Genomic DNA, 27,500 nt, shown 5'->3' on the forward strand with positions numbered 1-27,500 from the left:
AGAGCCGGCTTTAGTGCAAACCAAATTCATTTTGTGGAGTAAGACAGTTGAAAGGAGAGAGCGGGGTGGAGAAGTCTGTTTAGCAGCGTTAAAGTGGGTACACACTTCAGGTTCTTCACCTGATTATCACGCCAATCACATGATACATGACCGTTCGGTCCGATATAGCATTACTGCGTACTCTCCCAAAATCATGATTTATTGTTCCAAAGCACATCATATCGTTTGATTTTATAACCAACCTAAAAATCTCTAGAAACGATGGAACAATGTCAGGCAAATTCATAAATATATATATATATCTCTATGTATATGTATGTATGTATATATGTGTATGTATATCTATCTATCTATTTCTCTCACACACAATGAATTTGTGGCCCGTAAAAAAAAGTTGCAACTGAATTCTCGTTGTGGTAGGAAAAAAAGTTTGTATCGAGCTGTGAAACAATTTTCCGTTGTTACTACATATTCTTATATCCAAGTGAGTTGACAGATCTTGACCGCACAGGTTCGATGTGGTCATGTCCCAATCATCGGCAAGCATCATGGCTTTGCTCGTTATATCCAGTGAAGGCTGACTCTTATGACTTCTGACTGCAAAACTGCCCTGTCTGCATATTTATACAAAATGATGAATTCTCAGGGGGGGTGGGAATTCACTTGACCGCGTTACTGCCGATAGTAACATGGCCTGCGCTCTATTACAGTTAATACTGTAATTTTAACCCTGATTTCTGCTCGGGGCTCCTTGAGCCGCGAGCAAAACTCAGCGTTAAAAATTACCCTTCTAACAGTAATCGTATCGTAGTAACGGTAATAGTGCGCAGGCCACGTTACTTTCGGCAGTAATGCGGCCAATTGAATTCCACCCTGTTGTAGAAATATTTATGCAAACTAAGTTTTTGAATACGTACAATCTATGGATTTTAAGCAGTGTTTGTTTGCATGCTGTGGCACGGATGGCCATTAAAAAATGTATTGGTAAAGCTGAACACTGTTCATGCAAAATTAATTTGCATATATAGAACAGAGGGAGCACCTTATATTGCCTTATATTGCTTTTGTTTTATCCAAAGATGTAGCATATAATTTCACTATAATGTTATGCACGCCAGCAATAACATTAAACAGCAAAATCTTTCTTAGAAGCACACCTTAAAAACAAAATTTTTATCTTCAGCATGGGTTTGTACTAAATGACAATTTATACTTGTGTTTTACATGCATTTTACTTGTGTTGCAGTGCATTGTTTTGAATGCTCTTTGTTCAGTTTCAGTGCAATAATGCACTTGAAAACTTGTCTGGTCTGAACAAGATGACAACTTCCAGTTTTGTCTGACACTCGGTTTAAGAACAAAACACATATTAAACACGTAGAGAAACAAAGTGCAGTTTTTATCTTGCATTTTAGCAGTCCAACACGGCATTGCATTGCCTAGGAGTTATATAATAACATAATTTATCATCATTATCATTTATTTATATAGCGCCACTATTTCTGCAGCGCTGTACAGAGAATGTACTCGCATCAGTCACTGCCCTAATAAGTCACTGCCCTAATATAGCTTACAGTCTAAATTCCCTAACACACACACACACACACACACACACACACACACACACACACACACACACACACACTAGGGTCAATTTGATAGCAGCCAATTAGCCTACGAGTATGTTTTTGGATTGTGGGAGGAAACCGGAGCACCCGGAGGGAACCCACGCAAACATGGGGAGAACATACAAACTCCACACAGATAAGGGGTCCTGTTACTCAAAGTTGTGGGGATTGTGATTTTTAAATTTTGTACATTGTGTGGTCATTTAGACTGTATTTGTTTTTCAGCATTAATTCAAACTAGATGAGCAAGTTTTTATGTTCTGTTACGTTGTAGCTCTCTGCTCCTGGCCAGAGGGAAAGGTGTGCCAAATCCATAGGGTGTACTGAAATACTTACATGTAGCCATTTGTGTGTCTCCATCTAAATTCAATTTTTTTGCCTGTCTGATATTAAATCATTTAACTGGCCAGTATAAAATATTCATGACTATTACAGAGTGTACGCCCCAATTACTGGCAGTCGGGTGCTCCTGAGAATTGTGACTTCACGAATCTGTAGGAGGTCTGACACCTTCCAGGAAATTACATGAGATTGGTCTGGTGGTTGAAGATCATGAAGTTGGCTGCATGGCTGTTCGGTTTAAATCGCTTCTGGCTCTATTGTTAGTGAGCTTGGACATAGCAGACTAGCAACAGTCATAATTCAACAGGATTTTCCATCCCGCATTATAATGATCCCCTCAATTTCGAGAGAGTCAATATCAAGGATTGTGGTTGTTTCCAGCCCATACGCTCTACAGTTCAGTTGCCCGATGTCTCTGCCTTTGTAGCCATTGGTCATTATATAGCATAATGATTTTATGAAGAATGTTGAATAATGACTGTATGTTCTCAGCTTAGGTTTTTAGGCAGGCCATGCTATTTGTATTAAATGTTTAATGTTTTCCAATCTGCATGACAGGTCCATTGATGAAATCTACCAGACCTAAGTAATTCCCAGGTACCCCACCTAACCTCCAGTGCTTTACTATACCTATGTGACAGCTAAAGTTACTGTTTGACACTCCACAACGGCTGTATAAGGGCTATTCCCTGTTGCATGATTTCTGTGGGCGGTGTTCACGTGGAGTGCCAGCGATTGTGTGACCGGAACATGACATTTGTAAATACACATTGCAAGCCTAGGGCTGAAATTTGCAGGCACACATAATACCTATATGTGCCGCTGGTCTACATGGAAAATACTGCTTTTAGTTAAACAACCATTGAGATGTCACAAGGACAGAACATTTCCTGGCTTTTAATAAATGTAATTAAAAGGTACACATAAAGCTGACTACATGATGATTCGTATTTATCTTGGCCTTTTTATCCTATAATTTCCCTTGTTTTTCTGGTTCTGTTTCCTAACCTCATTCACTGGTTTGTTGTGTTTTCAGGCGCAGTCCTACCCTGGATAATGTAAACCTAGGTACACACTACAGAAATTAAAACCAACTTTTTATGCCGAGCGATTTTACATGCGAACGATGGTCCCTTTAGCGACTTTTTACAGCCATCTTGTCGTGAGCAATAATTTTAATTTCGTACACACTGAAGCATCATTTGCGGGGGATGTAACGATATACCAAAGACATTAGCCTAAAGGGGCAGAGCTTTCACTATAGTTAACACCCAAAGCTTCATAAAAGAGAAGGCAACACTGTCTCTTCATTCATTCATATTTAATAGAAGTTTAGTAACATACATAAAATTTAGAAAAACCTTAAACTGCTAAAGTGCAATGCAATGAATATTCCCTAATAATAAAATCCCTTCGTATGTAATGGAATGCTCCATTCTCGGCGTGCATCATCGCTGATTGGTCCACAGCAGAAACGAACGCCCATGTCTGAGTGTATAAAATGACAGAGGAACCTGTTTGGCGCCGAGGAACGTGAGAAGATGGCAAGTGAGAAAGTGGCAGTGGGTGTTAAGGTTGAGGAGAAGGTGTCCGTGGGGGTTGCAGCTATGGAGACGGAGACTGAGTCAGAGATGGTGCTGGAAGATACTCAAGAAGAGCAAAGAGCAAATCCAATGAGCCCAAGAGAGGTGGAGATGATGGTCAAAGTACTGGACCAGGACGACAACGACATTAAAAAAGGTCAGTAGCACATGTGTAGTGTACTTGGTTGAAGGACTTTATTTCATTCTAGTGTCACATAAAGCAATGTAAACGCCTAATTGGTAAACTCATTTTTTTATGTAAGAACGAAGAATTAACGGTGGGAAGGCCTGTTTAGATACCACTGATACCACTAATGTAACACCTGTTATCAAACAAGAAAAAAATTGAAAAAGAAAAATAGGTAAAAGAAGTTCGACACGAAGGTATTTCAGTGAACATGTGTAGACAGCTAAATGCTTTGGGCACATACCTGTACCGTTATAATAACCAAAATGGCGCCTGTTTTCCAGAATGTATGTAGGTTAAGCCCGCTATTATTGTGATTGCGCCACAGGGACCAAAACGTAAACTGATCTCGAGCAGTGTGCAAGGTGAGAAAATGAGAGTATTTGTCGTTGAATATAAATTACAGATATAGAAGTTAAATGGTAAACATTTTTTTATTTCCTTGTTTCGTAGATAAAGAAATCAAAGGGGATAGAAACCCAAGCAACATCAAGACCTGTTCTGCCACAAACCAGTAGCACCTTTAAAAATACTAAATACTAAAAATAATGCTCTGCAGTACTCTGCGCTCCGATTGGTATGGGCGCGCTCACGTCTCATGCGGATCTTTTCAGACAGATACCTGTGTGTTTAAAAATTGTTGTACTTTTTTTTCCTGCAATAAAAATGTTACATGAACACTGTGGTTTATTCTGGGTATTTATTATCATTATTATTATCATTTATTTGTTAGGCGCCACAAGGTATCCGCAGCGCCCCACACAGTACTAACAGTAGGCTATACAGGGTGAAACCATACAGAACAATGAACAAAAGTACCAATACTTCAGAAACTCCGGCCAGTCATATGCAGTAAAGACGGAGCAGAAGAACAGGTATGGAGACAGGAGGGGAGGGGGCCCTGCTCATACGAGCTTACATCCTAAGGCAGGGTAAGCAGACCAGGCACAAGAGGAGCCAATTGAAGCAAGAGGAGAGAAGGGAGGACGAGCTAAAGGGAGGAGATGGGGGTTAAGTAGATGGTTGGTAGGCTTTGAGGAAGAGATGAGTTTTGAGTGCACGTTTGAAGGAGCACAGAGTAGGAGAGAGATGGATGGAACGAAGGAGGTCGTTACAGAGAAGGGGGGCTGCACGGGAAAAGTCTTGGATTCTGGAGTGAGAAGAGGTAATTAGAGGGGAGGAGAGGCGGCAGTCATTGGCCGAGCGCAGGGAGCGGGCAGGAGTGTGAATGGAGAGGAGGTTAGAGATATAAGGGGCAGTAGAGTTGGAGAGAGCCTTGTAAGTGGTGGTGAGGAGTTTGAAAAGGATTCTGTAGGGGAAGGGGAGCCAGTGTAAGGCAAGGCAGAGAGGGGAAGCAGAGGAGGAGCGGCGTGAGAGGAAGATGATTCTTGCGGCTGCATTGAGTATAGAGCGGAGGGGGGAGAGACGGGAGTGGGGAAGGCCAGTGAGGAGGAGGTTACAATAATCGAGGCGGGAAATGAGTTCATGGATGATAGTTTTGGCGGCATTCTGAGAGAGAAAAGGACGGATGCGGGCCATGTTGCGTAGTTGGAAGCGACAGGCTTGGGCAAGGGAATGAATGTGGGGGACAAAAGAGAGAGAGGAGTTGAGGGTGACACCCAGGCAGCGAAGTTGGGTGACAGAGGAGATGGTGGTGTTATTGACGACAATAGAGAGGTCATGGTGGGATGGGAGTCTGGGCGGAGGAAAGACAATGAGTTCCGTTTTAGAGATATTGATTTTGAGAAAGCGCTCGGACATCCAGGAGGACATGGCGGAAAGGCAGTCGGATAACTGAGCGAGGAGGGTGGAGGAAAGATCAGGAGAGGAGATATAGAGTTGAAGTATTTCACAAATATTAGTTAATAAAGGTTAATATAACTTTAATAGTCTATAAAGGTTAAAGTTTATAAAGGGTAAATATGAATACATTGCCAACATAGACGCAAAGGGTAATAACACACGTGCTTTATACAAGTGTGATGGTCTGCAGCCAGACAGGTGCAATATACATCTATACAAAACATGTACTGGGACAGACATCAAAAATTTACATACACACGCCCCCCAGGTCGAGGAAGTATCGGGGGATTGTTGTGGATCGGACGGAAGTTTATACACATTACACAGCGGAAACGAGATTGGAACGAAAATATTTTACGGTACGACCAACCAAATGAGGCGACAATCGTCCATTTGGGCAGACTTTCGACCATCAGGTCACTACACACACTGACCCGACTTTTGAACGAGCGGTCGTATGTCGGCTGATTGAGCCGATAATTGGACGAAAACCGTGTAGTGTGTACCCAGCTTTAGTTTACAGTGTACGTTTTGGTTAACCTTCTTATTGTATTGCAGTACAGGGCAGACATTCATTAATGAAGAGAAAGCATGATTGTCCACTTGTTGTGGTTTATTTGTGGCCCAATGTATAGTTTACAATACAAGACTAATTCACGACTAATCATCCCTTATTTTCATTGGCATTGTCACAGTGAATCTGTGTCCCAGTAACACAGATGGATTTCTGTCCCAGCAGTAATATTAAACTGTTTACTATAACCTGTTTCTCTGTTAACAATGGTGCAGTTGTGTGAAGCTGGAACAATGGGATGTTGTGTACATCTGTATAAATCGCTCTTTTTCGGTGCACTGGAAAATAACGGTTAAACGAGACGTTGAGTGACATTTGTAAAAACAGTGCTTGCTGATGGTTGGTCAGATATAACACAAAGTGAATGGTTAAAGGTTGTGTGCACTGCAGCATATTTTGTAACTCCAAACGCGGATGTGGCTTAAATAATTAAACAGAAAATAACTACAAAAGGTGTACAAAAGTATTAAATATTGCTAAATCTTCCAGATAAACTATACATTGTTAATTATTCTGCATCTCCCAGTCAAACAGAGTGCATAGCCTGTATATATTTCCAGAGATATCTCTCCAATTGTAATGTATGCATTATAAAGACACAAGGGAAGGGGAAATGAGTTTGGACTATAAACCAAATCTTATTCATTACAGCTTCCATTGCCAGCACCTCCTTATATTTCAGCTCCGAGCGATGTGGTATTGTGCTGATTTGCACATGTGTAGCATAAATTTATGTTGAGTTTGATTGTTTTTTGTGTACAATTATTGAACAAGAACCCATCACATCTCTCAAACGAATAAAAAAATGCATTTAGTTCATCTACATGTGTAAACGTTTTCATGGAACATCCCATAGTCGCGTTGCAGACTCCAGACTGTTTACATTGCCACATGAAATAGTTTTTCATGCTTTAAAATGATATAATTAGAAGTTTTCAAAACATTCATTAAGGACTTGACCAATACTGCGCAGTTTAAAACTTGTACAATATTAGTAGTAGACGTCTTTTACAGAAGGTTTGGAAATCTCTGCACTTATTGACCTAATTGAAGCAACATGACAGTATTTTGTGGTCAACAGTTAATTAGGTTACAATGTAGCCTCTGGTCCCTCGCAAACACTGCACAGTATATTTGCCAATACACATCCGGCTGAAAATATCCCATTCTAATTTCACATTCATGTAACAATGGTGTCATTGGTTAAACCAGGGGTCGGCCCCGACCACTTTTGTTTGGCACGCCGGAACCTCATACTTACCTGCTGGGTGGCACAGCTGTGAGGGACAGCAGGAACTGGGGGCGCACGGCTGTGAAGGATAGAGATAGATAGATAGAGAGATATATATATATATATATATAATAAATAAATAATCTGGCACACCTGGGCTTGATAAGATTTTTGCCGACACAACGTTGGCAAAACGTTGCCCTCCTAGGTTAGACTCTTTCTACTGTAAGTGAATTGTTTAATGCTGCAGTGCTTGGTTACTGTTTGTTTAAGCCATACTTTGGGACAAAAATAGAAGCAGGAAAGCATCTGTGTAGGTGGAACTTTTAATCATAGGCATCATCCAGAAGAGACAGTTATGATGGATAATTGATCACAGAGAATAGGATTTAACTTTCTTGCAAAGCCTCACTAATCATTTAGAGCCAAGCAGATTGATAACCAAGTAGATAAGATGAACCATTAATTACCATATAGTCTTTGGAGCATTTAAGTTTCAAATACAGCAGATCAGTGACCAGAGTGACTTGTTTCTGTGGCTGAGTGGGCAGTTGTCTCCCCTACTGTCCTTCACTAAATATCACTTGTAAGGTTGTACATCTACATACATCTGTGTGAGATATATATATATATTGAGATATATATATATATATATATATATATATATATTTATATATATAATCTATAATATAAATGTCTAGTGGCGTGTGTTAGTCTGTCTGTGTGTGTAAAAAATAAAACCAAGCTGCAGCACCACCTGCTGGGCGGAGTTATACACTGACCTACTAAATTCTTAGTGTGTGTGTAAAAAAAATTCAGAAAGGGCTGAAATTTGGTATACTAAGATATTTTTAATTTGTTAATTTAATTTGTTAATTGTTAAAAGTGTTTATAAAGATTTTAAAAAAATATATATATATTTCTTGAAGGAGAAGTGACAGTTGGGAGTGGTTGGTGGTTGCCGGAGGTGACAGTGGGGAGTGGTTGGTGGTTGAGGCCTGGGCTATGGCCCAAATGCATGACAAGAACCTTTTTAACACCTTAAGTAGCTTGATTTGACTAGAATGCATGAGTATCATGCAAGGGTTAACTTGTGTGTGTGTGTGTGTGTGTGTGTGTGTGTGTATATATATATATATATGTATATGTATATGTATATGTATATGTGTGTGTGTGTGTGTATATAGATAGATAGATAGATAGATAGATATACACACACACACAACTGTATGAAAAAAAGTATTTAGCCAAATCTGTCAGTTATTGAACTGTCAGTTATTGAATTGAGGTGTTTCAATCTGACCCGTTGCCAGCTAGCTCTGCTGAATCCATAGCTGAAAAGTTCCGAACTTCCACTGGCATTAATGTAAGCACAGAAACTGTGCGCAAGGAGCTTAATGGAATGGGATTCCATGGCTGAGCAGCTGCATGCAAGCCTCACATCACCAAGACCAATGCCAAGCGTCGGATGGAGTGGTGTAAAGCACACAGACACTGGACTGTGGAGAAGTGGTAACATGTTCTGAGGAGTGACGGATCACACTTCTCTGTTTGGCAGTCAGATGGGTGAGTCTCAGTTTGGTAGGGAGGAATAATGGTATGGGGCTGTTTATCAGTGTTTCGGCTAGGCCTCTTTTTTCCAATGAAGGGAAATCTTCATGCTTCAGCATACCAAGTCCTTTTGGACAATGTTATGCTTCCAACTTTATGGCAACAGATTGGAGAAGGTCCTTTTCTATTCCAACATGACTGTGCCCCAGTGCACAAAGCAGGACTACAAAGACATGGTTTGATGAGTTCGGTGTGGAAGAACTTGACTGGCCCACACAGAGCCCTGACCTCAACCCCATTAAACACCTTTGGAATGAACTGGAACGGAGGTTGCGAGCCAGGCCTTCTCGTCCAATATCCGTGCCAAACCTCACAAATGCTCTACAGAATGAATGGGCACAAATTCCTACAGAAAAACTCAACATCTTGTGGAAAGCCTTCCAAGAAGAGTGGAAGCTCGTATTGCCGCAAAACGGGGACCAACTTCATATTAAAGTATATGTATTTGAATACAATGTCATTATATTCCCTGTTGGTGTAATAGTCAAGCGTCTGAATGCTTTTGTCCATATAGAGTGTGTGTGTGTGTGTGTGTGTGTGTATATATGTATGTGTGTATGTATGTATGTTGTGGCAAGAGCCCGCTACTGCTGAAGCACACGCGAACAACTTCTCACTTTTTATGTCAGGATGGTAAATGTTTTGACACCGTACAGATTTCACAGCAAAACTTGGAGACCCTAAACGCTAGCTAGACATAGCTCAGCTCTCTCAAGACCAGCCAGCCTCCCCAGCGTTGATCTCCCTGAACAAGTAACAGTCAAGCTTTTATACATGATACTCCTCCCCCAGCCTTAGCTTGATGGGCAGGTGACACACCCACCTTCTCTTTATAAGGAAACGCCCATCACTGCCTCTGTTTGGACTAATCAGACACACCCTGTCTGTTTGCTGAGAGGAAATCATGTAAGTTAGCAAACTTTAAACTACACATACGTTTTTACCTGGTTTTACCTGGTTTAACCTCAACCTAGGTGCATAACTGTGCCAATGTTTTACTCTGTTTCTATACTTTCTCTGCCTCTTGTCAGATAAATGCCTCCCTTTGTTACAATGTGTATATATGTAAGTATGTGTGTATGTGTGTGTGTGTATATGTATGTATATATATATATATATATATATGTGTGTGTGTGTGTATAAAAATTATTTTACAGTTAATTATATTACTACTATTGCGTTACAGTAGCACAATAATAGGCTTTCATCCAGGAATATAGATCAGGTTGTAACACAAGTCAAACTGCACGAATACAAACAAATGCTTTGTTGTGCAGATTTTAGTTACAAAATAGGAGAGGAGGCAGGGTGTGGCATAAGAGAGCTTTGAATCAGGGGAGGGGAGGGGGAGGAGAGTGGTCAACGCGGGTGAGGGTTTAGAGGGGGAGCTGAAGCTTTCAGGAGAGTAGATCCCAGTATCATTTTTCTTTCTTTACATTATTGTAAAATCCACTCGAGGAATCACGAGTAAACCGCTAAAAAATGAGTAAGCAATATCTACTGGAATAACATGATCAACATGACACGACAGCTATAATATACAATTGTACAAGTAACCACAACCCTTAAAAAGCAAAAGTGATAATCAAAAAGTTGTGTATATGCAGATGTGGAGAGGCAAGAGAGGAAGATCAGTCTTGGTAGGGATAGATGGGAGAGGGGAGGTTGCAGTAGTCAAGCCGGGAGATGAGAGAATGGATAAGAGTTTTGCTAGCATCTTGAGTAAGAAAGTGTGTATTCTGGTAATATTTTGAAGGTGAAGATGACTGTATTGGAAGAGAGACTGGATGTGCGGAATAAATAGACGGGGGAGTCAAGTGTGACACCAAGCTAGTGTTTGGGAGACTGAGGAAACAGTGGTATCATTGAAAGTGAGGAAGAATTGAGGAGAACAGATAAGCCCTTGTTAACCAACTGTACTAATGGATCACCATTGAATCTGATCTGTCTGGACAGATTCTGCCAACCAGCCATCTACATGTGTGGCCATATTGGGCACAGGTTAGACCGAACATCTGTCTCTTTCATAATCTCTTGTAATTATCCAACCAAAATGTAATGTGTGGCTAGCTTTAAAAATGTATAAGCAGGACACACTATTGGCCTCTTTAGCAATATTTATTTGTAATGGGTAAGCTTTTTCCATGCTCCGTGGGTGGATTTATGTGAATGTTTTGATCTACATACTGTGTTTTGGTAGGTATGATAATGTCTTATACAAATCCCTGGGATAATGGAAAGAGCTTAGAAAGTTAGAATTTCAGAGCTCTTCATTTTATTTTTCTAACTCTAACTTTCTTCAATGCACTTTGGGGATTAGGGTAAAATGCCAAATGTAATAGGTTTCGTATTTCCTCATTAATTAACCCTTTACATGAATATGCGTTTACCGCTATGTTCATACATAATATGATTCTGACACTTCACTCTAATTTATTTTGGTTTTGTTGGATTTTTTGGTGTACTAACAGTCTGACTTTTGCTCTATATAGGTGGGATGCAGGATTACAATTACATATGGGGAAACTGCATGGAAGTGACGTTTGAGTTGTCATGCTGCAAGTACCCACCTGCTTCTGCATTGGCTGAGGAGTGGGAGAATAACAGAGAGTCTCTTCTCAAGTTTATGGAAATGGTAACGTCATTTTTTAACTTAATGTGGGTCTTGGGTTTTATTTGTTTGTTTTTTGTATAGATAACTGTTTTTAACCTCTGGGTGAGCACCTGATGCCAGTTATGGATATCAGGATGCTATCTTTGCATAGCTGTTGAATACTTGAAATATATCTTATAACCATGTATAATTCTCATACTTTCATAACTTAACATTGACTTGTGCCTTGTGACCAATAGTCAAGAAGTTTAAAGAAAAAGCAAATAAATTATTTTATTATTGCAAAACATAATGATGTCTCTTATGGCTCTAACATATGGGAACATTTTAAGAAAGTAAAGTGAACTGCTGGTTTCATTTACATTTGTTACTGACTGGTGGCAAATTCAGTTATTTTGCTGGCAATAAATTTACTGATGGGTGGAAACCCTGGCTGTACCTAATAACCCTCCCGCTCCGTATAGGTCAGTTTGAGACGTTTTTCTTGCCATCTCCAAATAATTGTGACTATGTTTACAAACCACATATAAAGCTTGGTTCTTTGTTCTCCTGGAAAATATATCTCGTTCCCCTTTTTTATTGTTACTGTGAACTTAGATGTTAATGTTTAGTAAATTTGCTATAACACAATAAAGAGGCCACACCCATATGACTGGTTAATTGGCCACACCCATGTGACAAGATGACAATGCCACACCCAAACCACACCCATATAATGTCATAATGGACACAGGGTATAAAACAGGGGGCTGAGAGCCCACAAGTCATCTGGTCTTGGATGAAGACAAACTTATCTTGGCTGAAGTTCAGACGACAACCCCGCATCTTGAGAAAGTGCAGATGGCATCCCCCGCCTCGCTAAAGGGGCAGTGCCCAAGAAGACGCCGCCTCACCCCCCTGGCGGAAGGCGCTATGGCCACAACACCGCCTACAAGACGGCGCCTCCCCCCACTGGCAGAAGGCGCCATGGCCAAAGGACCGCCCACAAGACGGCGCCTCCACCCACTGGCAGAAGGCGCCATGGCCCAGAAGCCAGTGCCTCCACCTCCCCGGGCTGATGGCGCCGTGGCAACAAGACCGCCCACAAGACGGCGCCTCCCCCCACTGGCTGTGGCCCAGATGATGGCGCCCCCCCCTTCCCGGGCTGATGGCGCCGTGGCAACAAGACCACCCACGAGATGGCGCCTCCCCCCACTGGCTGTGGCCCAGGCGACGGCGCCCCCCCCCCCTCCCCGGGCTGATGGCGCCATGGCCGCAAGACCGCCCACGAGACGGCGCCCTCACCTCGGGCTTATGGAGGAGTGGCCCGGAAGACTGCGTCGTCCCCCCTCCCCTGGCTGAAGGTGGCGTGGGCCAAAAGCCAGCGGTTCCCCAATGGCTGAAGAGGTAGCTGGCGCACCCCCCCCCCCCCCTTCCCTGGCTCTCAGCTAAATAAATGAAAAATTATTAGATTTTGGTCTCCTGTGATATTTTAAGCATTTAGGGGGTTAATGTACATGTTAAATGCATGTTGAAAAAAAATAAACACACATTTAAAAGTCAAAAGTAGCATTTTTATCCCAGCAAGCTATGCCAGAAAGCCACCACACAGAAAGAGAAATATACACAGTGAATTTGACTGGCATGTGGCTCTGTATATTTGCGTACCTGCTATTGTTGGCATTACTCAGAGGAAGGTGCGGAATCTAACGTGCCCCTGGTATTCACCAGGGACCCCCGCAAGGAGGTATGGACTCCGCTGCAGGGACACGCAGGTCGCGGTCCTTCCACAAGTCGAATAGCGAGATACAAGTGGAGATTTGTCAGACTGGCCGGGTCGATAACGTTCTGGTAAGTAGAGGTACACAAGGAATATCCGGAGGGATGGTGAGACAAGCCGGGTCGGTAACGTTCTGGAGGCATGGTACAACAGGGAGATCCAAAATGGGTGGTCAAATGGTCCGGGTCAGAAGGGTCACAGGCAAGCAAGAGAAGTCAGGAACAAGGCTTAGGAGCTGTAACACAGGAAAGGCTGGAGGCAGGTTAGACCTGATACTCTGGCACAGGTGTGTGCACAGGAAGCACCTTATAAAGGTTGAGGGGCCAATAGGATGGTAGTGTGCAGCAGCAATGTTCTCAGCTGCCGCCGAGACTATTGAGTAACGTCCCATTGCCTATCAACGGGACGCGCATGCGGCGAGCTACCAGAACTTCCGCCATCCCTGTCGCACAGCCCTGGATGCTGCATTCTTAAGTAATTGTAGGGGTGAAAATAAGGTCAGGAAAAACAGTAATTGCAATAGTCAATGTGGGTTATTATGAGTGCATGAATTCAAGTTTTAGCAGTGTCTTTTGTAAGAGATGTGCTTTTGCTGAAGAGGTGTCTTGGATGCATGTAAGAGGATAGGATTACAGATTGGATGTGTGGAACAAAGGACAGTTCTGAATCAAGGATGACATCTAGGTAACGAGCATGAGGAGTAGGGTTTAGTGTTGTGTTGCCAACAGAAACACAGATGTCCGTTCTGTAGCTTCTATTGACTTTTGGGAAGATTTTAAACATGGGAGTTTGAAGTGGTGAGAGCACATCCAAGATGGCATAAAGATATTTAGTAACACGGGCCAACATAGATGGCGAGGGATCAGGAGAAGATAAATAAATGTGGTATAATCTGCATAGACGTGATACTGAGATCCAAAGAAGCTATTTTTCCAAGAGAAGTCATATAGATAAACAGTTGGCTGAAAGCTTGTCTGAAGAGAGTCCAATAGGTTGTGTGAGTAAAGACATTGTGTGAGGCTAGTGTGGGCAAGCCTGTGAAGAAGCTTGGAATGGCTGGAACTTAGGTGATTCTACTGACCTACCTGTCCCCACTCCTAGGAGGCCAGGTCAGTAAAATATGTGTAACTCTACCAGTTAAATACTGGTGCTGACAGATTCAAGAGCATTTAACTGTTTAATTGTGTACCCCCAACCCTCTACCAATTTTCTATATGTATAAGGTTTTTTGTTTTGTTTTTTTACTTTGAAAATATCAACACTTTTATAATGGATGTCATTGTCACTCATTTTGTTTTCATTAAAATCACAACTGTATAGCAGAGCGAAGGCATGAACGAACGCTAATGAGAGTGGAGATGTGAAAGGGGACGGAGCTGTCATGTCTGCGCCTGTTACCATCCTTGTTTCTCCTACTTGGTTATCCACAAGTGCCCACCCAAGGATGACTCATTGTCTTCATACCATAGGAATACGTCAAGATTAAAAACCAACTATTCGCTAATATTTTTAAATAAATGTAAGTTTACACCTTTCCCTGTCACAATTTTGCAAGCGACTGATGTAGGGTTGCTAAATTAGAGAGGTTTTTTTGTTGTGGGGTTTTTTTTTCGTTTAAAAAAAGTGAATGAAAAATAATGTGGGGGGGGGGGCGTGGCTTGGACGCCATTCTGTGCAGACGGAAATTTTGCCAGCTCTCAAATCTTAGCCCTGAAATCCACCTTCATCGTGTTTAACTGCCCTGAATTGAGACCCTGCCACACGGTTTAAGTTGGGGCAACGTAGCCCGAGACCCACTGGTGCAAATTCGGGCACATCGCAACTGTGTTTGGCCTCTCAGCCACTGCATCGGCTGCCTACTCCGTGCCACACAGATTCCCTCTCTGCCCCCCTTGAGAACTACTGCGGGGACCAGACCACACGGGATTTACTGGGCAGTCTGCTCTGTCCTCCGGCTGGATCTGGTAGGCTCGTGTCGCGGCCTCCGCCTGCATCTGCATCCGCCTGACTGGACTTCCGGCCGTGAACTGCCTTCAGGTTCGGGTAGGTGTCTTCAGCTTATCCTCTTGAAGTGCCTGCCAGCTGGCTCATTCCATCGAGCTCTGACTCACGGAGGGGGGCCTACTTCCGGTCCCGAACCCCGGCCTCGAGTGCGGGTGGTGGTGCTCCGCGGTTCACATCCAGTGGGGGCGTGGCCTAATCAGCGAGAGTCGCAGCCCCAAGTATCGTTTTGGCTACTACATAGCTACTACATAGCTGCAGATTAGCGGTGGAGAGCTTTTTGTGTTACGCTGATTGATATTTGAGCAACACAGCAGTGACCTTATATTGTCACAGCAGGTCAATTTGTACTTGGTGCAATCTGAACTTGTGACAAACAACAGTTCTTGTGCCTTGTACCTGTGACCTCTTGCTGAAAAATACCTGCATCCAAAAGTTGTGACATTGCTGCCACCTGCTGGTCAAATACAATATTGGGGCTGCAAAGTTCTATGTAGAATACCTGGCACCACAGGGTATTGGCATTCCTGTCATTACACGGATGAAAATAATTCTGTATTTATCGGGAACTACTGGTATCTCTCCAGCATAACAATGGAAGTCTTTTGAATTAACATGCAGGATACCCACCCAGTGTGACACTCTAAGCAATCAATCGTTAAGCGGAGTTTATCTTCAACCCTTGCGGGTTTTACATTCTAGACAGTCTCTCATGGCTCCTAAAAAGATTAAGCCTACTGTCTTGGCTCCTCCGATTAAATTTCAACCAAAGTTGGCATCAAGTTCACCCTCTATCTCAAGAGATTCTCCTCCAGCGGCCCGAGCCAAGGAGTTAGAGATTCCCCCTATACGCCTTCCTGTCTCTTTTCAAGAAGCTAGTTCCTGCGGGGGATGATAGGGACTTCCTCATTGATTGCATTCACCGCCTTCCACGTCCTCGATCTGTGCCGGGGAATCTTCCGAGAGACACTCTTCTCCGGGTTCATTTCTTCCATATTAAGGATGCTATACTGCGTGTGGCTCGAGACCTGTCCAATGCGGAAACTCTGGGGGATCTGCAGCTCTTTCAAGACTTGTCACTCACCACCATCAACCAAAGAAGAGCTCTTCATCCGATAGCGGCAGCCCTGCGAGCAAATGACATCTCTTACCGTTGGGGCTTCCCGGTTAAGCTGCTGGTGCGACATGAGGAGTCCTCGTATGTCATCTCGTCTCTTGAGGCTGGCACCAAACTCTTGGAGGACTGTGTGTTTATTCTTAAAAATCTTGATGCATATGTTACGAAATGTATCAGTCAGGGCTATTGAGGGATAAGCAGTGACCTTACGAGGATAGGGATGACGTAGTGGGTGGCCTGGTGCTCCCGCTGGGAGTACATCCCTCCTTGCATTGTTCATTTTCTACTGTTGTAGGATATATTTCTTTTTACAGTATATCAGAGGTTTAGTCTGATGTTATATGTTTGTTACATTGTTCATATTGTACTGTTATAATATGGTTTTTGTTTCTGTTTTTCATAGTATATCAGAGGTTTAATTAGTTGTAATATGGTTGCTATAGAGTTGATGCCTTTTTTTTTTTTTTTTTGCATTTTTACTCTTTCCTGAGTGTTACATGGGTGGGATCTTATCCTTATTCCACCACCTCCCCACATGGTACCCAGTTTGCCACATGCTTCCCTCTGTGGCAAATGCTCTGACCCCATTCTATGGGTTAGTTCAGTTTTTTTCTTCTTTTTCTCTTTTGAACCCTTCCACCCTGCTTCTCCTTCTCCCTGGATCACTCACATCACACATCCTAAGAATAATGCAGGCCCACTAGCGATATCTTTCTCCTTTCAGGTCCCATAACCTATAGTTCGGTTCTACTCTTTAAACGTTAAGGGACTTAATTCCCCAAATAAACGTCGCTTGGCGCTCACTACATTCCATAAACGTAGAGCAGATGTTATAGCCCTGCAAGAAACATTTCTCGTCCCGTGCCCCTCCCCAACTTAGAGACCCAAGATGTCCCTTGATAGTTTGCTAATGGTCCATTCAAAAGGAATGGTGTGGCCGTGCTGTTCAGTGTTCGTGTATGCTTTAATCTACAGTTAAAAATAGAGGATAAATCTGGCCGATTTATAATTTTGGTTAGACTTCTAAAGGATAAACAGGTGACCTTAGTCTCCTTATACGCTCCTAAATCCCGCCAAATCCCTTTCCTTAAGGTATTATGCGAGGAGAAAGAAAGTACGTAGAGGCCACCTGGTCCTGATGGGGGATTTCAATCTGACTCTAGATCCTAAAATAGACAAGTCTAGGCCATTAAGATTGTCAGGCCCAGATCCAACTTTAGGTCCTTCAACAGCTTTTCGTAAGCTATTAGCGGAGTATGATCTCTATGATGTTTGGCGGGTCCAATCTCCAAATGTACGGGATTATACTTATCATTCTAGTGTACACAAAACATATTCTAGAATAGATATGGTTCTGACAGACAAGTGGACACTACAACACACTAATACAGTTAATATCCTCCCCATCACATGGTCAGACCATGCCCTGATAGAGTCTACCTGGAATGTAAATCTAACTAAAATTCCCCCTTGGCCGTGGCGGATGCTGGCCTATTTACTTACTTCCTTGGAGGCCAGGCTCGGTCTGTCGGAGGCATTGTCACAATATATTCCAGTGAATAACCCAGAGGGTACATCCCTTTCTACTCACTGGTGTGCATTGAAAGCAGTCTTGCGTGGCTCAGCCATTCAAATAGGTGCATGCCTGAAAAAGCAATATCTTCTTCGTCAACAGACGCTTGAGTCTACTCTAAACATTCTAGAAACCTAGAACCAGACACACCCTTCTAACGCCCTCCAAAAATAAATAAATGATCTTAGAAAACCGCTTAATACACTTTTTATATCTCGTATGAAATCAGCCTTTAATAAATTGCGCCAGAAATTTTACTCTACGGGCAACAGAGCTAGTCGGCTTTTGGCCCCGCAAACTCAGAGGTAAGCAAGCGAAAAATCAAATAAAAACTCTTCATGACTTGAGGGGTAATAAGATCCACAATCCCACTGATATAGCAAATCAATTTGCTAAATACTATGCCAGACTTTATAATCTCCGAGATGACAGCGACACAGTGAAGCCATCAGAACTGACAATATCTAACTTCCTTCACGACCTTAATCTTCCTTCATTGGATCCTGATAGTTTAGAGCTGATTAATCTTCTTTGGTCTCAGCGAGATGTTGAAGAGGTTATTAAGCGCCTCCCTAAGGACAAGACCCCTGGTCCGGATGGCTTCGTGAATGCTTTTTATAATACATTTCAATCGGAGCTGGCCTGGTTTCTTGCCAATCTTTATAATAACGTTTTGATGGGAGGTAGCTTCCCTGCTGAGATGTTAGAAGCGCAAATAATAACGATCCCTAAACCTGGTAAGAATCACTCTTACTGTAAGAACTATAGACCTATAGCACTACTTAATACTGACCTAAAAGTTTATGCTAGGTTGATAGCTGATTGTCTGAACCCCTTGTTACCTCAGCTGATCCACCTGGACCAGGTCGGTGTCATATTGGGACGCCAGGCGTCAGATAACACACAACGCATTTTAGATGTGGTTGATCTTCTGTCTGGGACCGGAGAGGAGCTTGTTATGCTTTCCCTTGATGCAGAGAAAGCGTTTGATAGGCTCCATTGGCTCTACATGAAGGAAGTTTTACTTAAATTTGGTATTCAGGGTAATATTTTACACTTTCTATATTAGCTCTATATCAGGAACCTTCTGCGAGAGTTTTTAGTAATGGTTTCCTATCCTCCCCCTTCCCTATTACTAATGGAACAAGGCAGGGATGTCCCCTTTCTCCCCGGATGTTTGTCATGGCCATTGAACCTTTAGCGCATACAATTAGGCAGGCTTCTCATATCCCAGGCATTACTTTTCACTCCTATACACACAAACTATGTTTATTTGCAGATGATGTGTTTTTATTTGTTACCTGTCCGGAGACCTCGTTGTCAGCCTTGAAATTCATCCTGGATGATTACAGTTCGGCCTCGTTTTACAAACTGAATATTACTAAATCTGAGGCTCTACCTATTAATATACCGCATCTTCAATATCGTCTTTGCAAAATAAATTTCCGTTTGTCTGGGTAAAGGATTCTTTGCCATATTTGGGTATACATATTCCCCCTACCTTATCTACAGTATTTGAAATCAACTTCACTCCAATTTTTTTGATCTCTCCTCTCTAACCAAGAATTGGCTTAACTTCGAGGTCTCCTGGCTGTGTCGTATAGCTGTCTTCAAAATTATGTTATTACCTAAACTAATGTATATTTTTCGCACTATTCCATATATCGTACCTAAACGGTTGATGGGCCGCTTTCATACGCTAATGTTGTCATATGTGTGGCGACAGAAACGCCCCCTCCTCTCCCATAAACGCATGGCCTTATCTAAACAACGTGGGGGATTGATGCTTCCTAACGTAACTTATTACCAAGAGGCTTGCATACTGAGCCACCTGAGGGATTGGGTGCTCCCTCATGCGTCGAAGTCATGGGTAGATTTGGAGAGAGCTCTGTGTCCTGGTTATACATTGTTAGACCTTCTCTGGACACCCAGGTCTGCCCCACCCATCTGTTGTATACAGGCTACGGTCCATCTCGGATGCCATGCAGGTGTGGGATAGGATCATGGGGCTGCATACCAATTTTGCACTCCCATCTCGCAATCTCTCTCTTCAGGCAGTATGTCAACTCATCTCAGACTTAAATTTGGTCGTTTGGAAAGACAGAGGAATTTCTTCCCTATCAGACTTGTTTGCCCAAGGCCTCTTTCTTCCCTTTTCTCACCCCCAGGATCGTTCTAGCTTGCTATCCTCTGAGACATACAGGTACTTGCAAATTAGACATTGGGTTGGAACGGTCTCTAAGACCCCCCAATTCCCTCATGACGCTCCTATCTTCTGTCCTGGATAGGCTGACGAAGAGTGGCAGCAGAGGGGGATTAACATTCTGGTACCACTATTTACTCCCTGATCCCCCCAACCAAAACTCCTGCACAAACCCAATGGGAAAAGGATGTGAATCTAACTCTCACCGAGCAACAATGGGAAAGAATTTACGTAACCTCCCATCGCATGTCTAAATGCATTAACCATACAGAGATGCAGGTCAAACTTATCAACCGGCTGTACCTTACCCCGGAGCGTTCGCAAAGGTTCTGGCCAGGTAAATTGAAATTTTGCTAGCACCAATGTGCCCAAATAGCAGACATCTTTCATGTCTTCTGGACATGTCCGGTGACGTTGGCTCCTCGTGGGTGAAGGCGCATGGGCCCCCCCAAGACGTTGGCCCTTTGTGGGTGAAGGCTTAGTGGCCCCCCCAAGACGTTGGCCCTTTGTGGATGAAGGCGCAGGGGCCCCCCCAAGACGTTGGCCCCCCGGGGCTGAAGGCGCAGGGGCCCCCCCAAGACGTTGGCCCCCCGGGGCTGAAGGCGCAGGGGCCCCCCAAGACCTTGGCCCCCCCGGGGCTGAAGGTCCACAAGATGGGTGGACCACAAGATTTCCTCAACTAATTTTGTCTACCATGTTATTTTATATTGTTGCAGGTTACGGACTCATACGTCTGAAGTTTTGAAGGTCACAGATGAAGGTGACCTGCTCCAGCTGCTAGTGCCACCTCACCTAACACAGAGCAAAAAAAAAAAAGGAGGAGAAAATAAAAAAAAATTGTAAAATGAAAAAAGAATAAGTACTTTTCCATGCTGAATGGTCCCATTGCATTGTTTCACAGTGTTTAGCCTTTGCACACTAAGTTAGCGTTAGTAATATGAAATAAAAAATAAGCAGAATTTGGTCTCCTGTGATCTTTTTAGCATTTAGGTTGTTAATGTACATGTTAAATGCATGTTGAAAAACTGATACAAAATAAACACACATTTAAAAGTCAAAGACGGCGCCTCCCCCCACTGGCAGAAGGCTCCGTGGCCACAAGACCGCCCACAAGACTGCGCCTGCCCCCACTGGCAGAAGGCGCCATGGCCCAGAAGCCAGTGCCCCCACCTCCCCGGGCTGATGGCGCCGTGGCAACAAGACCGCCCACAAGACGGCGCCTCCCCCCACTGGCTGAAGGCGCCATGGCCCAGACGATGGCGCCCCGCCCTCCCCGGGCTGATGGCGCCGTGGCAACAAGACCACCCACAAGATGGCGCCCTCCCCTCGGGCTTATGGAGGAGTGGCCCAGAAGACTGCGTCGTCCCCCCTCCCCTGGCTGAAGGTGGCGTGGGCCAAAAGACAGCGCATCCCCCATTGCTGAAGAGGTAGCTGGCGCACCGCACCCCCCCTTCCCTGGCTCTCAGCTAAATAAATCAAAAATGATTAGATTTTGGTCTCCTGTGATATTTTAAGCATTTAGGGGGTTAATGTACATGTTAAATGCATGTTGAAAAAAAATAAACACATTTAAAAGTCAAAAGTAGCATTTTTATCCCAGCAAGCTATGCCAGAAAGCCACCACACAGCAAGAGAAATATACACAGTGAATTTGACAGGCATGTGGATCTACACAATTTTTCCCATAAACTCCATTTACAAGACTTTTACCAGGACTGAGAGCGAGTCTGGAGGTGAAGAATAACTAGATGGCGGAGTCAAGTGAGACATTAAGGCAGTGGGCTTGGGAGACTGAGGAAATTGTGGTGTTATTGACAGGGAGATTTGATGACAGGTGGTGACTGGCAGGAGAGAAGATAATAAGCTGTGTTTGGAACATGTTGAGGTTTAGGTAGCGTTGAGACATCCATGTGGAGTTAGTAGACAGACAGTTGGTTATACGACATAGTACAGAAGGACAGAGGTTTCTGTAGAATTGGTGAGATGAGCGCATGATTAAAGGAAGATGGAAATTGGGAGACAGGTTGAAGAGGTGGGCATGCATTGGAGGAGAGTGAGCAGAGAAGTTGTGAGGGAATAGGGTCTATGGGACAGGTTGTAGGGTGAGATGATGAAATAAGTGCAGAGATTTTGTCTTCAGTTACTGGAGAGAATGAATTAAGGGTGGATTGGGGAGTGTAAGTAAAGATAAAATAAAGGTTAAATACAGGCAACTTATGTAGGGATTGACAGAGCAGAGCAGCAATTGGAACATTTTTTGTGAGGGACATTAGATGCTACATTCTAAAGTGATTGTAGGGGTGAAAATCCGGTCAGGAAAAAAACAGTAATTGCAATAGTCAATGTGGGTTATTATGAGTGCATGAATTCAAGCTTTAGCAGTGTCTTGTGTAAGATATGTGCTTATGCTGATGATGTGTCTTAGATGCATGTAAGAGGATATGATTACAGATTGGATGTGTGGAGCAAAGGACAGTTCTGAATCAAGGGTGACATCTAGGTAACGAGCATGAGGAGTAGGGTTTAGTGTTGTGTTGCCAACAGAAACACAGATGTCCGTTCTGTAGCTTCTATTGACTTTTGGGAAGATTTGAAACATGGGAGTTTGAAGTGGTGAGAGCACATCCAAGATGGCATAAAGATATTTAGTAACACAGGCCAACATAGATGGCGAGGATCAGGAGAAGATAAATAAATGTGGTATAATCTGTATAGAGGTGATACTGAGATCCAAAGAAGCTATTTTTCCAAGAGAAGTCATATAGATAAACAGTTGGCTGAAACTTGTCTGAAGAGAGTCCAATAGGTTGTGTGAGTAAAGACATTGTGTGAGGCTAGTGTAGGCAAGCCTGTGAAGAAGCTTGGAATGGCTGGAACTTAGGTGATTCTACTGACCTACCTGTCCCCACTCTTAGGAGGCCAGGTCAGTAAAATATGTGTAACTCTACCAGTTAAATACTGGTGCTGACAGATTCAAGAGCATTTAACTGTTTAATTGTGTACCCCCAACCCTCTATCAATTTTCTATATGGATAAGTTTTTTTGTTTTGTTTTTTTACTTTGAAAATATCAACACTTTTATAATGGATGTCATTGTCACTCATTTTGTTTTCATTAAATTCACAACTGTATAGCAGAGCGAAGGCATGAACGAACGCTAATGAGAGTGGAGATGTGAAAGGGGACGGAGCTGTCATGTCTGCGCCTGTTACCATCCTTGTTTCTCCTACTTGCTTATCCACAAGTGCCCACCCAAGGATGACTCATTGTCTTCATACCATAGGAATACGTCAAGATTAAAAACTTATTGCATTTTTACTTCACGTTTTAATTTTTACTTTGGAGACCAACTATTCTCTAATATTTTAAAATAAATTTAAGTTTACACTTTTTTTTTGTTGTTGTGGGGGTTTTTTTCTGTTTATTTTTCATTCACATTTAAAAAAAAAAAAAAGTATCAAAGTAAATTTCCTTTTAATTGAAAATATTAATGCAATATATTGCATTCATTTAAGCAAAAGAAGCGAATGCTTTACTAATATGTATTCAGTAAACTTATTAAAACACCTAGGGCCTGATTTAAGTCATAAGTGTCGTTTGCATTTGGACATGAATTGCATGCAATCGCGTTAATTGGCGTAAGGTATGTTTCTGAGTACGCGCAGAGCTATTTCATGCAAGATATGCCACGCAAAGGGCGTACGTACGAACATGAATCGGGCCCCTAATCTGTACTAATGTGAAAGGGAAGTCACGAAATAGGCTCCATTGACGATAGTGGAGGAATGGAGTACAAATATTTATGCTATTCCTGTACTTAGTCTTAACCACCTGAAGCTGAGAAACCAGTCTCAGAGGGATATCATGAGAAATAGATAAAGATCTTTCAGACTTTGTTAGATCTAAAATTCTGACCCAAGTCTGCCTGTGGTGTCAAGTATATCTGGAAGCACTTCAATCAGCTGGAGAGAATTGACACAGAACAAGTTCTGTATACAAGGAATATTCTCTAGTTTATTGATACAAAGATACAAGTGTTTATAGCCTACTAAATAAATGAATCCTACGTCATATGCATACAATGTCTATGGGAAGCGCTACTAATTAACTTTCTCACGTATTCTTGAGATGTTTACTTTCTCCCCCTTCTAAGGATAGATGAGCCTATTATTTTTTATCTCAAGGGGAGCTGGAGGTATGCTATGTCCAACATCAAGGGCACAGCTCCCATACTACGAGCTGAATATAAAAATGTCTATTGTTTTCATATCTTGATGCATTATTTTGGTGTTCTCTTTGTCAGCTTAACTTCAAGGCCATAGGCTCACATCTTGTAAGACTGCAAATCAGCAGAAAAATGAATAATATTTTTTAGCAAATAATATTTCTATGCAAGTTACAATAAAATGGCTGAACAAAGGCTTTATGAGGCCTTAACAAAAAATCATATTTAACAACTTCTTTCAGCAAGCTCATGATATTCTGCTTTTTATGGTGATCTGAAAAGAAAGGCAGTGATTTTTGACTCATATGTAGTTCTTTGCCATCAGCCAGCTCCAACATTATGTCCACGGTGAAAATGAAATCCACTGTCCGTGCAGTAACAGGGCATGAACTATTGTGGTTTGGGATGGCCTGCCAGTTCTTACAGGTAGGGTTTTTGCCTTCCTTCCCAGAATAAGTATTGTCATCTTTAACCACGTCATAGGTCAGCCACAGTTCTTCATCAATATTAAACATCTTAGCTCCATTTCTCAACGGGTGTTTGTTTTGTTTGTTGTTTTACTTTGAGCAACTTGAGCTATAACTTGCCATTCTCTTTTCCTTTTCTTTTTAGCAATTTGCAATAAATAAAAACTACTGGTATTTGCAAACACTTACTATAATGGCAATTTAAACACTAAAGAAGTTAATTAATACCAATTCACACTGCCTAAAAGACCCGGGGTTTTGCCCCGATGACTCGGGTCTAGGCTCATTGTGAATGGACCCAGGGCATCTCCCCGGGTCGGATGACCCGGGAATTAGACCCGGGTCTTTTGGAGGGTTATTCCTGGGTCTGACCCGGGTAGCCATCAGTGTGAACTGTGGGACCCGGGATTTTCAACCCGGGTCTCGCCGAACAACATTGTAAAATTAAGAAAAAATAAAAATGTCATCACAAGAGGAGCCAATCAGAGCTCCTTTTGTGATATTGCCATAGAGACCTGGGCAGACCCGTGTTCAGTGTGAACACGGTCTACCCGGGTATTTGACTGGTCATGCACTTTTTCCCGGCAATATTCCAGGTTCAAATACTCGGGATATTGCAGGGGGGGGGGCAATCTGAAAGTGGTATATTTGGTGTTTTAATTTGATATATCTGTTATAGGCTATGTCTCACATTTACATTTATTGTGCGTACTTTGTCTCTGTCTTATGTGCACTGTGATTTTCCCCATTGTCTGGCACTGTGGCAGTGACTATGATAATTCCTTCATTCCATGCCATTGTTCCTGCAGGTATCCGATTACCTGCGAATGATCACAATGGAAATGCTTATTGCAGTAATGTGTGACCACAGAGAACATTAAACATGACACCTTTTACATGATACGGGCTGACACATAATACTGAAATAAATTTACAAACACAAGCTGCTTGCAGCTGTATATTGTCAGATCTATAAGTAATCTTCAGACTTTGCAGAATAAACTGAAGTATTCTCATAGTTTGAAGTTACATAAACATGGAAGAATCAAGTTATGTGTATTCCTTGTGATCTGAAGCCAGTATCTTCGATTTATACTCCTTAACAGTTAAACATATCATTCATGTTGAAGTACTTTTTTGTTGTTGTTTTTTTCCCCTCTTAAAATCAAAATAAGGCTTTATGTTTGGTTTAATGTTCTTCAAACCAGATTGTGTGAGCTGGAGATCTGGTAGGTAACTTCAGCAGGAGCATTTTATGGGGAGGTACTCAAGGTACATTTAGTATTCACTTTTCCTTATTTTAGCCTATAGTTGCATAAAATGATTTCACCATCTGCATGGTGAAGAGTGTACACCAGGTACTTTTATGTCCTCTACAGATTCATTACTGTCTCGGAAATGTACACGGATCCCTATCCTCAAGCAATGCACAGCCCAGTAACATGTGCAAGTGGGAGTTGGCATCTAAATGAAAGATCCTGTCAGTGACCTCACAATATAGTAAGACATGCACTCCTTTGCCATTCCTCCACTCAAATTCACTTCTCATTGCTACTTGAGGGATAAATGAAAAGCCTTTCTGTACTAGTTCACTCTCATTTTTGGTTTCTAGAATTGTGTATTAAGTTCATTATTGTTTCCTATGTCTTTGTAATTTGTTTGGTAAGATCTGTGACTCTGTTAACATGTTGAAATAAGTTGACAAGACATAACAAAGTCTGTCCTGTCAGGCATAACATACACACTACATGGTCAGGTATGTGGACACCCATACATTACACCCATATATGCTTGTCGAAAATCTCATTCCAAAACCATGGGAACTAATATGGAGATGGTCCCGCTTTGCTACTGAGCTCACCACTATATTTTGGAACATGGCTCTGGGGGTTTGCATCCATTCAATCACAAGAGCATTAGTCAGGTCAGGCCCTGATGTTGGACGATAAGGCTTGGCTCGCAGTTGTTGTTCCAGTTCATCGCAACAGTGTTCAATGGGCTGGAGGTCATGGCTCTGTGCAGGCCAATCAAGTTCTTCCACACCAAACTCAGGTAACCATTTTTTGATGGACCTCGCTTTGTGCATGGGGCAAGTCATGCTGAAACAGGAAAGGGTTTCCCCAAACTGTTGCCACAAAGTTGGAAGCATGCAATTCTCTAGAATATCATTGTATTCTGTACCATCATGATTTCCCTAAATCATGAAAAGCAGCCCCAGACCATTATTCCTCATTCCACCAAACTTTACAGTTGTCAGTACACATTCAGGTGTAAATTGGTCTATTGGCATCCGCCAAAGCCAGATTCGTCTATCAGACTGCCAGACGGTGAAGCAGTTTTGGTCACTCGAGTCCAATGGCGGGTTGCTTTACACTACTCCAGGTGAAGTTTGGCATTGCACATGGTGATCGGAGGCTTGTGTGTGGCTGATCAGTCATGGAAACCCAATCCATGAAGCTCCCGACTAACGGTTCTTGTGTTGACATTGCTTCCAGAGGCAGTTTGTAACTCAGTAGCGACTGCTGCAAGAGCCATGACAGATGATTTGTACATGCTATATTATTCAGCACCTGGCAGTCCAA

General features: G+C 42.6%; 1 protein-coding gene across 1 annotated transcript in view; it reads left to right on the forward strand.

The window, feature by feature from the left end:
• The window catches only part of CPD (carboxypeptidase D), an 86,839-nt gene that overhangs the window by 21,576 nt on the left and 37,763 nt on the right, over positions 1-27,500 (forward strand). Inside the window, exon 3 of the mRNA XM_075196888.1 lies at positions 11,452-11,594. Within this exon, the coding sequence (XP_075052989.1) occupies positions 11,452-11,594 (143 nt within the window). The remainder of the gene's footprint in view (positions 1-11,451; positions 11,595-27,500) is intronic.

Source organism: Mixophyes fleayi, chromosome 2 (assembly GCF_038048845.1).
Source record: "Mixophyes fleayi isolate aMixFle1 chromosome 2, aMixFle1.hap1, whole genome shotgun sequence".
NCBI classification, from domain to species: domain Eukaryota; kingdom Metazoa; phylum Chordata; class Amphibia; order Anura; family Limnodynastidae; genus Mixophyes; species Mixophyes fleayi.